We start from the raw sequence: 14,769 nt of genomic DNA, 5'->3' as shown, positions 1-14,769 counted from the left end.
CTAAAACTCATGGGAAACCATTACATACAGGACGGTTGTTTTAATCAGCGCGAAGACCTGGCTAAACCTGAAACCCAATGTTATGATGCAGCCAGCTTGTTCTAGTTTGTTGTACTTTTGTACATTCATTCAACTGCACTTTTTGTGTTCTGTTTTTTATTTGTAGATCTATTGTTGTTATTTTGTTAAGCTCTGTAAGGATGTCATCTCGAGGTCAATTTGACCCTTGGGGGCTCTTATAAATGTGTGGATTTTTACTTTTCGTGGGGTTTCTGGTCCCTGCTGACCGTGATAACCGAAGGATTACTGTATTCCCCTTTTTCAGTGAACATAAACTGTGATTCTAAACTACTGCTTCTTTCACAAAGAGATAATGGGAAATTACCCCAACTTTTAAAAGTGCCCTGAATATCAGCCGATTGTGATTTTTTAGTCAAATTCTCTGTCAATCACTGTGTTTTTTTTTCTTCTTAGGTGATGCCAAGTCAAACCTGAATCTACCCACTTTCCCCACCTCCTCCTCACCTTCAACTTCTTCAGTGACAAGTCAGCCAGGCCCGCGGTGGGATTTCCCCCCACCTCCCACTGACTCTTCTTCCTCAGCTCTAGCATCCCCCACTCCTGGCGTTCGATTGCCTCCTGCATCCGAATGCCACCAGCCTGCACCTTCGCCCTCCAAAGTGGGACAGGACATCATGCCCGAAGGGAAGCCTAAAGCTCCCAAAAAAGACCTTCTGGAGATCGACCGTTTCACCATCTGTGGCAATCGCATCGACTGAGGGACAACAAACACGTGAACGTCATTGGAGGCGCTGTGCGCCAGTTTCCTGATATTTTGTGACAATTCACAACAGGGAGATTTTACAGGCTGATAATCCCTGTGTGCAGAAGCTGCATTTGAATGAAGCACTTATCAAAGTACAGAAGTGGTCAGCAGGAATCCACGCTAAAGTGGATGAAGAACTCTCCCTCCACAGGAGACTTCTCAGATGGTGTTTACGGCATTCCCAAGCCAGTGATGATAAGTCAAGCTTTTGCTTTCTGTTTAACAATTTACAATAATTATGTGTTCCTATTTTTTTGTGACTCAAATTGAAAGATAAGCTAATGTTCCAGCTATATGTAGCCAAACTCCCACAGACATCATGCCAGATGGGTTACTATTTCACCTAGAGCAGGAAGTCAAACTGTGGGGCCGGATCCAAAGTTCATGTTCTCAGGCGGGCCACATCAGTAAAAGACTGTCACCTGAATTTTTTTAGCTTTGCTTTTCATTATTTTGCTTTATCGTTCAGCCTGCAATAGTAAAATGTACCCTACATATTTAAACCACCGAGGACAGTGGATCTTTTCTAAACAACACATTTATTCACAAACAATTGAAAAAAAGTGTTTTCATGTTTGGCATTGAATGTGTTAGCTGTTTTTTTAGCTGATGGGTGAATTAAGTTTTACTCCTGAACAAACTCACCATGCTATACAAACCCAACACTGCCCTCTATTGGCTGGGAAGAGCATTTAGTTTGAATTAATTTTAAAAATTATAACCTTTAATTGAAATGACCTAGAGACTTGCTTCTTTTTTACATACGAAATGTATGGCGGGCCTGATTAAATCATCCAGCGGGCTGGATATAGCCCGTGTGCCGTATATTTGAGATGCCTGACCCAGATCATTTAAAGCATGGTTGGCAAAGAGAGCTTGCAAAAGTCCTGCCTAAAACCAAAGGCGAATGTCTAGTTAGACCTTTTGTCATACATTACCCTCCATAATGAAAACGACTTTCATACAGAGAGCCTGCAAAATCCATTTTACACCTTACACATTTAATCTTTTTCACTCACATCCCATATATTTTTGCTGCCTTTTTCAAACAAATGGATAATAAACATACAGAGAGCCCTCAAACTCAAGCCGTTTTTTCTTATTTACCCTAATCCAGCTGCATTACAACCTTATTCCACAAACAGGCCCAGAATTTGCCACATTTTCACACGGAGAGCATTACAATTTTCTCACTTCTTGTAAAACTCTTACCAATTTTATATAGAGACCATACTTAGTTAGCTTTTCTACTGAAACATTTCTGGGTCTTTTTAGACAAAGAGCCTGATGAGTCATTCCCTCACACAGTGATCGTGAATGAACTATCGGTATCAATAGAAAGACCTACCTATTTCACACAAAAGGCACTCCTCCTTTTTTTCAGTCCTTTGGAATTGTGGCCCATTTTGAGCAAATATGCTCAAGAACTACTGCAAATTGTCTCCTTCTGTCGCAGACATTTCTTATAAAGTTAGAACGCTGTGCATAGCTAAGAAAATGACGGTGTCACAGCAACCATTCAAAATTACTTTCTTCTCCCCAGTGTACTATTTCATGATTTCTTTTAAAGCTCTATTATGTGAAATTACCTTCTAATTCAAAGTCATTCTTTAATATGACTGCCTTTCTTGCAGAGGGGTCGGGAAAAAAAAAATCTTTCACACAGGCATTGTGCAATATTTTACAGCTGTTTGCCAACATTTTTATCACATAAAGTCCTCTTTCGATTAAACCTTCATTTGCCACAAAATTATGTCCTCACTTAACATTTTCTTCAATTCAGACCTCCTGCTTGCTCTCCTAATGCTTTTGTTTATGTGTTGTTGTTTTCCCCACCAATGCATCAAAATAGCGAGGTGCCTTCGATATGTTTACGTCATTTGCATAATCTGAAGTTTTTTTCACAATGGAAACCTTCGGATCTGGAATGCATTCGTATGGACTTTAATACCAATGAGGAGATGTTTTTTTTTTTTTTTTTTGCAGAAATATGAAAAAAAGTCATATTCTTATTTGCTATGAAATGTGCCATGTATATCATAATTTATTTAAATTTATTTAAGGAACTTTCCTTCCATATCAGGGCAGGAGATGTTGCATTATTGCATAATACAGAGTTTTGATGTAGTTTGTTTCTGTTGTTATAATGGCAATCAATAAATAATTTTGCGGTGGTGCCACTTGTGATGATCTCGGCTCCAGCTTTTTTCATGTCCATTCGCGGAATACTGTTTAGATTTTAAAAAACAACACACAAAACCAATGGTTATGATATTTTTGTCATGTAACTACAGGATTCTGCCTAACCTGTCATCTTTCATTGCATGCGTGTTCTCTACCTTGTTTATTATTTTTGAGTCTACAAAAGTCCCAAAGATGCTTGAGTGTGTATTAAGTACTTTCTCAAAGTTATACATGATAAAACACCTAATAGATCTATCATTTTTGCCCAAATGTAGGCCACACATTCGTAAACTGTAACCACAAGAAATCTATATGAGAATCTACCTGTTTAACACGGATACCCTGCAAAACCTCATTTGTGTGCCGACCTGGAAAATATCCTGTCTTCCTGAGATAAATAACAAGCAAAACTCTACAAAATATTTGCTTTCTGCCATTTACTTTTTTTTTGTAAAACTCCTGCATTTCACAATGAGGAACTGCAGAATCCATATCTGAGACCTGGGAGATTTGCTTATTTAAACAAACACAATGCAAGAATCATCCCTCCTTATGTGTCCAAATGTTTTAATGTGAAAACTAAAGGATCAGCTCTACCCGTTTTAATACTGAGACACAGCAACATTTTTGCATGTGCTTTCGCAGTAACACCCAGAAATACCTTGCAAATGTATTACCTTTCTTCACATTAATACAATTGTGCAGTGTTGCTGTTTTTCACAGAACACAATTATTTGTGCATACTTGCAAAGTTACCTATTTCCAACAAGTAGTAATCTAATGTTTTCACTCATGTTGATTCAGTCCGTTCATTGTGTAAAGTTTGTAAAATTCACACAGATGGGTTATTTCATTTGTCCACACACTAGCAGAACAGGTGTATCATGAATATGGTATGCAATACTATAATCCCTCGCTACTTTGCACTCTTAGCATCAAACGGAAAATATTCAGGAATACATTATAGGAAATTGTATAGTGCTGCGATTAGGGGTCGGCCGAATGCATTTAACAGTGTTTACATCTAAAGTTAACTGCACTCATGTGGCCGCAATCCATTATCCCCTTCCATATTGCGATGGGGACTGGCAGAAGGCGCTATTGTCAGGAGGCGTGGCATTCTGGACAGTCTAAAACGAAATACAGAGTTGTTGCCCGGCTTTTTTTTTATTTTATTTTTTTCAGTTCGGGCTGCTGAAGCTTGCCTTTGTGGCCTGTTATAAATGTACTGTACTATTTTGGCCGTGATCCATTATCACCTGTCAACTACTGTTGTGATTGTGGCCAAGAGCAAATCTGTGTCATGCGCGATTTTTTTTTTCGTTTCTTTTCCCTAAAATTAACAGCTTTTGTGAGGCCAAGATCCATTATCCACTGTCAACCATTGCTACGAGCCAGGGCCGAGAGAGCAAATTTGTATTATGCGTTTTGTGTATGTTTTCCGTTCCTTTCGTCTAAAATGAACAGCAGCCGTGCGACCACTATCCATCATCCCCGGTCGAATATTGCTGTACGCGATGGCTGCCAGAGTTCATGTTCAAAACGGGGCGTGCTATTTTATGGATTTTCGGATATCCCGGGGGGTTCTGGTGCCTGTTAAACCCGATAAACGAGGGGTTACAGTATAATCACTTTATTCAGAGGCCCAGTAAGATGACGGTAGCATTCAGAAAAAGTACATTCTGCCAAATGTACTTCCTTTACATGTTTTCTACCAGATTTATACACACAGGTAACCAGCAAACCCTTTAAATCTCACTATTTGACTAGGGCTTTTTTATTGTAAATGGCCCTCCTCTTCCCTCACAGATATTTCACAAGAATAAATATATTGCTCCTCCCTGTTTCCTTTCGTAATGGAATTTTTTTAAAGGCGACATTTACGTCATGTATCGGTGTCAGTAGAAACCAGCTTTGTTTCTTTTCAACGGGCGCCAGTAAGCTGAGATTTACCCCGCAGATGACCTCACCTGTCCTAGAGGCCAATTTGTGTGTCTCGCTGTACGCTTACACTTTCATAAGCTGCTTATGAAAGGACGCTTACGGACGAGACGCACTTGGGTCACTAACACTTAAAAAGGCACGTAGGTCACCAACAAGTTTGAATCATTTCAGCATTAGAAATAAAATTGTTTTTATTGTCATTGGTAACAACGTAGTGACCCTTGTTTACAACAAAATTATGAAATGAAATGAAATGATCTGCATTCATATAGCGCTTTTCAAGTCAATGACTTCCCAAAGCGCTTTACATTGTGCTTCACATTTCCCAATAGCGGCCGTGATCTGTGCAGCCCTGTAAGGCGCTAACCTGCTTATTGGGGTTTCAGTGTCTTACCCAAGGACACTTCGGCATGTAACACGGACAAGCCGGGATTCGAACTGAGATCCCTTAATCCTAAAACGATCGCTCTACCTCCTGAGCTACTGCCGCCCAAATTAGGCGTGGCTCTGCAGAATAAACATGTAATAAAGATTTATATGAGGAAAAGTTGGGATAAATAGGCAAACATGTTTACAAGGTAGTCCTTGGCGACTGGCCCAATTTGTGAGTGCATCAGAACAATAGTCCAATGGAAAGTTGTGCAATGACATTTAACACTTCCCCAAAAAATCAAGGAATAAAAAAGGAATACTAATTTCAATAAAAAAGTAAGATATACTTTTTTCAGACTTTTGTATGCTTGTTTAGGATGGTGATGGCCTTGGACAAACTGTCTCTGAGCCTCCTGTTCTAGGAACCTACAGCGCTTATCAGAGTAGCAGGTCACAGAGGTGGTGACCGAGATGAGCGGAGTCTTTTATAAAGAGCTCTGTTGCGGTATCGCATGCCGGCTATGAACTCCAGGCTAGGCAGAAAGCACCCAATGAAATGAAATAAAATGTGTGCATTTATATAGCGCTTTTCAAGTCAATGACTTCCCAAAGCGCTTTACATTGTGCTTCACATTTCCCAATAGCGGCCGTGATCTGTGCAGCCATGTAAGGCGCTAACCTGCTTATTGGGGGTATTGGGGGTTCAGTGTCTTACCCAAGGACACTTTGGCATGTAACACGGACAAGCCGGGATTTGAACTGTGATCGCTTAATCCTAAAACGATCGCTCTACCTCCTGAGCTACTGCCGACCAATGATTTTTGGGCTTTGTTGAATCTGTAAGGTTTTCCTGCCCACTGCCCTGCTCCTAGCCTACCAAATTGCGATGCCAAATGCTTGAAAAAGAAGCAACATCTTATGTTCACGGTTATCCGAATTTAGGTGTCACATTTGACCCCAATCTGTCCTTCCAAACATATGTTAAGAATATTACCAGAACAGCTTTTTTCCATCTTCGCAACATTGCTAAAATTTGCCCAATACTGTCTCAGTCCGATGCGGGGATTATAATTCATGCGTTTGTTTTCTCCTGTCTCGATGACAGTAATGTACTATACTCTTCCGTCTCCCAAAGTTCAAGATCAAGAGCCTGCAGCTGGTACAAAATGCTGCAGCGAGGCTTTTAACAAACACAAGAAAGTTTGATCACATTACCCAGATTTTAGCTAACCTATTAGCTTAAGTTGTGATTTTAAGGTTCTGTTGGTCGTTTACAAAATCATGCATGTACTTGCTCCCTCATATATTTCAGATTTAATTTCCCCCTGTGTTCCGGTCCGGAGCCTTCGCTCTGAAAATGCTGGTCTATTCGTGATCCCAAGAGCCAAGAAGAGATCTGCAGGTTCGAGAGCATTCTCCATTCAGGCCCCGATGTTGTGGAATGTTCTGCCTCCTGAGATTTGATCTGCAATGTCAGTGGAACTGTTTAAATCTAGGCTCAAAACACACTTCTATTCAGTAGCTTATGAATGACCTATATTTCATGTTGACAATATCTGTGTATTATTTGTTTTTGAAACATCCATTTTGGCCTGGTCATCCTGGAAGGGGGATTAACTCATTTGTGGTCTTTTCTCTAGGTTTCTTGATTTTACTCATGCTGAGGTTTTGAGTTTTTCTCATGTAGGTTTTAGATCAGGGGATGGTGTAATCACACTCTGTAGTTTACAATAATCTGTGTTCTGTGCAGCTCTTTGAGACTCTTTGTGATTAAGGGCTACACAAAAATAAACATGACTTGACTTATCCGATTGAGGCTGTGTTCAACAGAATCAAATGAAAGGTTTGTACAGTAATATAAATTGAAATAAAAATACTGTCTTATTTTCTGCTTGGTTTTCATGAATACAAAAAGTGTAAACAGTGTATATGTGTATTTTCCTTTTTCTAATAAAATAATGCTTATTTTACATTAAAGGTTAAAACATAGGAAAGTTAAGATACATTTGCTCATCCCCTCTGCTGGTTCGACTACTCTCGACAGCTGGGGGTTGAAATTACACAAGAATGAACACATTTTATTGAAGATTTGTACATGCAAATATATATATTTTTAAAGGAGCAATGATACTATGACAAAAGATCACTGTTCAGATACCTTGAGTTTCCTAAAAAATATGTTTCAATAAAACTGTATCCAACATAAAATTTTGAAGGCACGCATTTTTTGCACTTTTTGTAATCACAACAATTATCATTATTATTGTATTATTATCATTATGTTGTTATGTGCAATTCTCAAGATGTTATAAAAAATATTTTCAGGACAATCTGGACATTAAACACCACTGATTTCAAGTTTGACAAAGTATATATTTGTTCTATAATGACCCACTTTTCCATGGTCTCCTTAGTCTCGTCTCTTTCTGGCCAAAGGTAAGGTATGGACATCCAATACCTGCTGACGTGCCACAATGACATCATTGTCCGGTCCTTGGAGGTCAGGGACCCCCTGGAAAAAAGGTTCTTTAAGTAAAATTTGATGGAAATTCTGAAGCGATCCAGTTTCTAATCCGGTATTTATTCCACAGAAGTTAGTGTGATAACTTTGAAATTAAGATGAGGGATTGAGTGGGATTGTCATTCCCATGAAACTTAATTAAAGGGACATTGTGTATTATTTGAGTACTAGAGTTCACTGTATTGTGTCATGTAACCAAATATCTTTGCTAAAAAGCACAAGGAAGAATACATAGTACGGAGACTTAAAATGGCCAGACCACGTCATTTTTCATCATATGTTTTGCCTGGGCTTTGGCAAAGTTTTGGATTTTCAGGTGCCCGCAGCAGCAAGATGGTGGACAATTATGTCAACTCTTGATAGGTCAGGGGCGAGCAAACTACGCGCCGCGGGCCACATGCGGCTCATCGGGCTCATAAACCTCGCCTGCCAAAGAAAAATGATGATGATATAATTATAATCAATGGTAAATGAAGTTCTGTTCTTCTGGTGTCACTCTTGTCCCTAGTGTCCCTTCGTATTCTATCGGTTTCGAGACTATGTATCGGCAGATACAAATAATCAAACTGATCATTTTTTTTCTTACTGGTTCGGCCCGTCTCCCAAATATTTAAACTCTCCTGATTCTCGTTTGGCACTCATGTGTCAAACAGGCGGCCTGCGGGCCAGATCAGGCCCGCTAGGGGATTGGATCCGGCCCGCGAGACAACGCTCAGAGAAGCGCAAGAGAAAGAGCTGTAGGTTGAAATAGGTCCACTTGATGTGCCTCTCACAAACACTGCACTGGTATTTCTCTCTCTCTAATCTCTCTCTCTCTCTCTCTTCCTCCATTTTACTTTCACTCTCTCTATCTCTCTCTTTGACTCTCTCTGTCTCCTTTTCTCATTCTTTGTTCCTTTTTGTCTCTTTCTCTCTATGACTTTTTAACTTCTTTTGCTCTGTCTTCATTTTTTCCATTACTCTCTCTCTTGCTTTCCCCTTCTGTCTTTCCCCTCTCTCTCTTTCTCTCCTTCTCTCTTCTCTCCTCTTTTTATCTCTTTCTTTTTCTCTTTGGATTTTATTCTTTCTCTTTCTTTCCCCCTCTCTCACTATTTCTGTTGTTATCTCTTGTTTCCTCACGCTCTCTCTCTCTCTCTCTCTCTCTCTCTCTCTCTCTCTCTCTCTCTCTCTCTCTCTCTCTCTCTCTCTCTCTTTCTCTGCCTGTCTGTCTTTCTCTTTTTTGTCCCTCCCTCTTTACCTTTCTCTCCCTATCTTTCTCTTATTTCTTTCTCTTTTTTTCTTTTTCCGGCCCCGAGAGGATGTTTGTTCTATCGTGTGGCCCCCGAGCTTAAATGAGTTTGACACCCCTGGTTTGGCGACTCATTCTCCCCGTGCCTCTCCCAGCTCTATTGCACAGACCGGACCGGATCAAATCCGTTGGCGGACCTGATCCAGGTCGCTGGCCGTATGTTGTCCATCCCCAACCCTTTCGAGTAGTCTTTTAGGGGGGGTCATATTACCAACTATGCGTTTGAACAGTGGTGCATGTAACGTTATTGAGAAACACATAAATGTCTCCCGAATAACTAAGTGTTGTTCTTTAATAACAGCAGGGGACGCCCTTTTTCACTTACCCGCGCGCTCCCGCAAGGATGCTGCTGGGCGGAGAAGACGTGCACGCGCGCCTACCACAGCGAGTGTGGAGTGTTCGCTGAGCGGAGACCGCGCAGAAAGGATCTCCCTTCGTGGAGGGGGCAGGCCACAACTGGAGGAGAGGGGGCGAGCCACGACCATGCCCCATCGCCGGTAGCAGGCGCTTCCCACTCGGACACTTTTAAAGCCCCTCTTGCACCTCGACCACCTGCAATATCGCAATGGGCAAGATCGGAATCCTGGTCGTGCTTTTCATGCTGCTGAGCTCCGGGGAGCTCCAAGAAGCGCAGCCGACGAGGCTGCACGCACCCCCGCCGGCCAAGTTGGACTTCGGCTACGTGCCCGCCGGAGTCTACGAGACGGTGGCCCACCATGAACCGGGACCCATAGGGATTCTCTTCCACTTGGTGCACACTTTTCTGAGCGCTGTGCAACCAAATGACTTCCCGCAAGGTAAGCAAAGCACACTCTTCCATCCATCCATCCATCCATCCATCCATCCATCCATCCATCCATCCAGCCATCCATCCACCTTTATTTAAATGACTTAAGCAAGGGTTTGTAAACGTTTTGCCTATAATTAATAACAAAAAGTTAACCAGATCAAGTCATGTTTATTTGTGTAGCCCCAAATCACTAAAAGTCTCAAAGGGCTGCACAAACTAGAATTACCCTGATCTGAAACGTACATAAGGGCAAGGAAAACCTCAAAAACCTCTGTACTGTTGCTATTTAGAGTAAAAAAATATTTAACCACTCATTGGTTGATTCATTAAGAGTAAATACATAAATATCTCATCTCATCTCATTAGCTGTACTGCTTATCCTTATTAGGGTCGCGCGGGGGGGGGGGGGGGGGGGGGGGTGTAGCCCATCCCAGCCATCTCCGGGCAGTGGTCAGGGGACACCCTGAACTGGTTGCCAGCCAATCGCAGGGCACATGGGGACAGACAACTCACTCGCTCAGTCACACCTAGGGACAATTTGGACCGGCCAATTCACCTGAAATGCATGTCTTTGGAATGTGGGAGGAAACCGGAGTGCCCGGACGAAACCCACGCAAGCACGGGGAGAACATACATACTGGGAGTTGCTAAAAATACACACTGTTCTTTAAATATTACATTTGTATAAGGGCAATACATTGTTCCTCTAATTTCCGATTCTTCACGGTTACTAAAAAGGTAGCATACCAATTCCTGTTACTTGCACATCCCAATTCATTTATTTTTCCTAGCTAGCTTTACCTCACCACAAATCAGCTAAGAAATCTTCTCTTGCTTGCTCAGTATAACTCACAGTATAGTTCATCATTGATTTTTTTTTTTTTTTTACCGTAACTTTAATAAAAAAAGGGAAGTGCATATTAGTAACCATAGCAAATATGTGTTGGAAGGTTAAGTGTTTTTATTTTGTTTTGTTAGCTTCGGCCTTTAAAAACTATGCTAAGTTAGCATTAGCCGCATCTTAGTCCGAAAAATAACATCAAAACGGATAATCTAATGTCAACATATTCAGACATAAGCGAACTAAGCAGCTGCTTAGGGCCCCGCGACCACTAGGGGGCCCTAAAGAGCGGTTAACTGTTTTTGAGCAAACTTTGCCCCCATTGTCACTTTTGTGTGTATACAACAAAAAACCTTCTACAGAAATATTACAAAAGCACTACAAGACTAAATACCAAATATAATGTTTAAGAACAGGGACGTCTTATATTATTTTGCTTTCATTCGGAAAAAAGAAATAGGATAAAAATACTACAGAAATACTACAGAAATTTTACCCCGAATTACTATAAAAACCCAACTACAGTATATTTCAAAAATACTGAAGATATATGACAAAACAACACTATATGAATACAAAACAATACTTTTTTTTTAAAGCATTCTTGAAGGGGCGTCGCTACTTCGTGGTTCCACGTTTGCGGGTTCAGAGCTTCGCAGGTCTAAAAATATATATATATATATTTTTTTTTTTTTTTTTATGGCAGCACGGCGGCGCAGTGGTTAGCGCTTGTGCGGCACAGTTCATGTCATGGGAACCTGTCGTGGGTTCAAATCCAGCTCCAGACATCCTGTGCAGAGTTTGTATGTTCTCCCCGTGCTTGCGTGGGTTTCCTCCGGGCACTCCGGTTTCCTCCCACGTTCCAAAAACATGCATTTTCAGGTTAATTGGCCGGTCCAAATTGTCCCTAAGTGTGAATGAGCGAATGAGTTGTCTGTCCCTGTGTGCCCTGCGATTGGCTGGCAACCAGTTCAGGGTGTCCCCTGCCCACTGCCCGGAGATGGCTGGGATGGGCTCCAGCCCCCCCGCGACCCTAATGAGGATAAGCGGTACGGCTAATGAGATGAGATGAGATGAGATGAGATATTTTTTATTTTTTTAAGCATTTTTGAGGGGGCGTCGCTTCTTTGCGGATTTTCACTTTTCGCGGGTGGTTTTGGTCCCCATTAACCGCGATAACCGAGGGATTACCGTACATAAAAATACTTCTACAGAAATACTTAAAAAATACCACTTCGTAATACTATAACACAAAACACTACCAGAAAAACATTACTACAGAAATACTACTCCAAAGGTATTACAACAGAAATTCTACAAAAATTCTACGATGGAAATACGACAAAAATACGACAAGAATTAACTACAGTAATACTTTAAGCAAAGTTGTTTTAGCGGTTTAACATAAAATACAGAAATACTTTTGACACATTTTTCATTTTTAAGTTATACTTCATGTTATCTTATCTAGCAATGATACAAGCTACTAAGCTTTTCTTATGGAAAATGACACATGGAAGTGGAAGATTAGCACAAATTATATATTGGGGCCAATGTGAAATTTGCCATAGTAATATTTGTGCCTAAAAGGTCATGGTGTATTATTTAGCGCCTCCTATCTGTTAAAAGAAATAACTAAAGATTGAATAATAAGCAAAATCGCATAAACTATCATAAAAATACGCATTTCTTAATTATTCGTAGGTCGAGACATTTGTATTTATGTATTATTTATGTATTTCTGAGGCTCATTTAGAGGGAGCTGACATGATTGTCTGCCATCTTGCTTCTACGTACCTCCAAAAACCCAAAACTGTGAAAGGCTGGGCAAATAAATGAGAAGAAAAATGGTGCAGTTTCCATAGTTTGTAAAGTTCCATGTGTTTTGTAGCACTTGTTTTCGATTGAGCCACACAATACTAATGGCTAAATATTACCTAGTGTCCCATTAACCTTTGAGGACTCTGTTATCTTAGCATTAGCGTCTACTCAGAGGAGCGATCACAAAAAAGTAACATTCTTTTTGCTAACTGTTATTAGAACCGTTTGCCACACTTTATTATAACAACATGGGCAGCACAGCAGCACAGCGGCGCAGTGGTTAGCGTGTGTGCGGCACAGTTCTAAAGTCATGAGATCGAACCTCCTCTGTGGAGTTTGCATGTTCTCCCTGTGCTTGCATGGATTTCCTCCGGGCACTTTGGTTTTCTCCCACATTCCAAAAACATACATGTCAGGTGGTCCAAATTGTCCCTAGGTGTGAATGAGCGAGCAAGTTGTCTGTCCCTGTGTGCCCTGCGATTGGCTGGTAACCCGTTCAGGATGTCCCCTGCCCACTGCCTGAAGATAGCTGGGATGGGCTCCAGCACCCCCGCGACCCTACTGAGGATAAGAGGTGCAGATAATGGATGGATGGATGGATACTCAACATGAATAAAAGTTTAGCATAGTATCTATTCTCTATGTTAGCTTTTCATTAGCATAGACACCATTTATGAACAGCTAAGAATTGAATTGTCTTTATTGTCATTGATACCAACATTGTGAATCATGGTGTGCAATGAGATTGGACACGGCACTCTTTGGTAAGCATGCAATTCAGATTCTAAAGAGGAAGTAAAAGATAAATACTAGCAGGATGAAAAGCTGAAAAATATTTAAAAAACGGTGTAAAAGTTTGAATGGACGAATAATAACATAATCCTAACATTAGTTTACTGTTTCAAACTATTGACTAGCCTGAAAAATTTGTTTCCACCATCAAAATGTGCCTCCATTCCAACACCCTTTTTGTTGTTGATGGAATTAGTTAGCGATTAATGCACTTAAATGCACACACTCTCTGTGTGAGAGTACGTTTAATGGTGCCGCAAGTGTGTTCGTCCGTGTGTTTGTGTACAACGGGGGTCTCGGGATGTGCGAGGACGCCTTCCTCGTCTAAGTCTACAGGACATTTTGCAGATTAACGGCTCGGTGAGTCACCTTGTTAACTGGCTAAATCCCATAATGCCTTGCACCATATGCCGTTTAAAGTCTCTCTTCCATGCAAGCGCAACACAAACTACACTCACATTGTGATGGAGGTCGAATAATAACTGATAACTGAAATATGTTTTTGATAGAGTACTGTATATCATTATATACCAGGGGTGGGCAAACTCAAATAGAGTCACAGGCTGCATGGGGTCAAAATTTTGTCAAAAAGGCTGGCGGGAAAAATATAGATTTTATTTTTTGTATCTACTAATGATACAGTCTCGAATCCGATACTTCAGCAATACATGAGGGAAAAAGATAATTTAGGCCGACTTAATTGTTCTCATATAGTAGCTGCCATTTCAAAAAGACGTACCTCTATATATTGGCAACGTAACAAAAAACAGTTTTTGCATTTTTTTTTGCATATTCCATTCAGATTAAAACATAAAAATGACCCAAAAAATGACAGGTATTTTTAGAAAAGCAGCAATAGTTTGCGTTTATGAATAAACAAACATTCACATGTGAATATTACATTTCTTTAGTCGATAAATAAATAAACTGTTTCATCGGATTTAGTTTGAACAGCCAAAAAACTAAAGCAAAGTAATAAATTATGTCCCTTTTAAAACACTAAATTTGATACTATGCATTGGGTTACTTCAAATGTGTCACGACCAGAATGGAATCAGGACCCAAATGCGTAGCATTAACCACAAGTTTATTGATAGAAAGAGGAAGGGCAGCGCCCACGATCCGGTGCTCGCTGGACGTGGGAAGCAAGCTGCTCATGCAATCGATCGTGATCCGAATACGGAAGTGGCTCTTCTGTAGCGGGAGATGGCAGTGTCAATGATGGAAAAACAGGTCGATAGCCGGGACAGCAGAGCAAAAACGTGGTCGGGATCAAGAACGGGTCGTAATCCAGTACGGGAGAGCAAACGTGGTCGGAATCAAAAACAGGTCAGAGCCGGAGACAAACAGGGAGATCAGGAACGGACGGGTGGAAAAATGGTTGCCAAAA

General features: G+C 40.8%; 2 protein-coding genes across 15 annotated transcripts in view; both read left to right on the top strand.

Moving 5' to 3' along the window:
- Positions 1-3,016, top strand: part of tapt1a (transmembrane anterior posterior transformation 1a) — a 31,931-nt gene extending 28,915 nt beyond the window's left edge. For all 3 annotated transcript variants that reach the window (XM_088343255.1, XM_088343256.1, XM_088343257.1), the window contains one exon: positions 475-3,016. In XM_088343255.1, the coding sequence (XP_088199381.1) occupies positions 475-779 (305 nt within the window). In that variant the 3' untranslated portion in view covers positions 780-3,016. The remainder of the gene's footprint in view (positions 1-474) is intronic.
- A 6,510-nt stretch (positions 3,017-9,526) lies between these two features.
- prom1a (prominin 1a) overlaps positions 9,527-14,769 on the top strand; it is an 87,343-nt gene continuing 82,100 nt past the window's right edge. For all 12 annotated transcript variants that reach the window (XR_015851248.1, XR_015851247.1, XR_015851246.1 and 9 more), the window contains exon 1: positions 9,527-9,932. Coding sequence is in view for 5 of the 12 variants with exons in the window: in XM_088343253.1 (XP_088199379.1) it covers positions 9,701-9,932 (232 nt within the window). In the remaining 7 variants the exon portion in view is untranslated. The remainder of the gene's footprint in view (positions 9,933-14,769) is intronic.

Source organism: Urocampus carinirostris, chromosome 9 (assembly GCF_059441175.1).
Source record: "Urocampus carinirostris isolate Australia breed hairy pipefish chromosome 9, RoL_Ucar_1.0, whole genome shotgun sequence".
In the NCBI taxonomy this organism is placed as follows: Eukaryota; Metazoa; Chordata; class Actinopteri; order Syngnathiformes; family Syngnathidae; genus Urocampus; species Urocampus carinirostris.
Note: the sequence above shows the minus strand (reverse complement) of the source record. Positions and strands in the feature narration are given on the sequence as shown.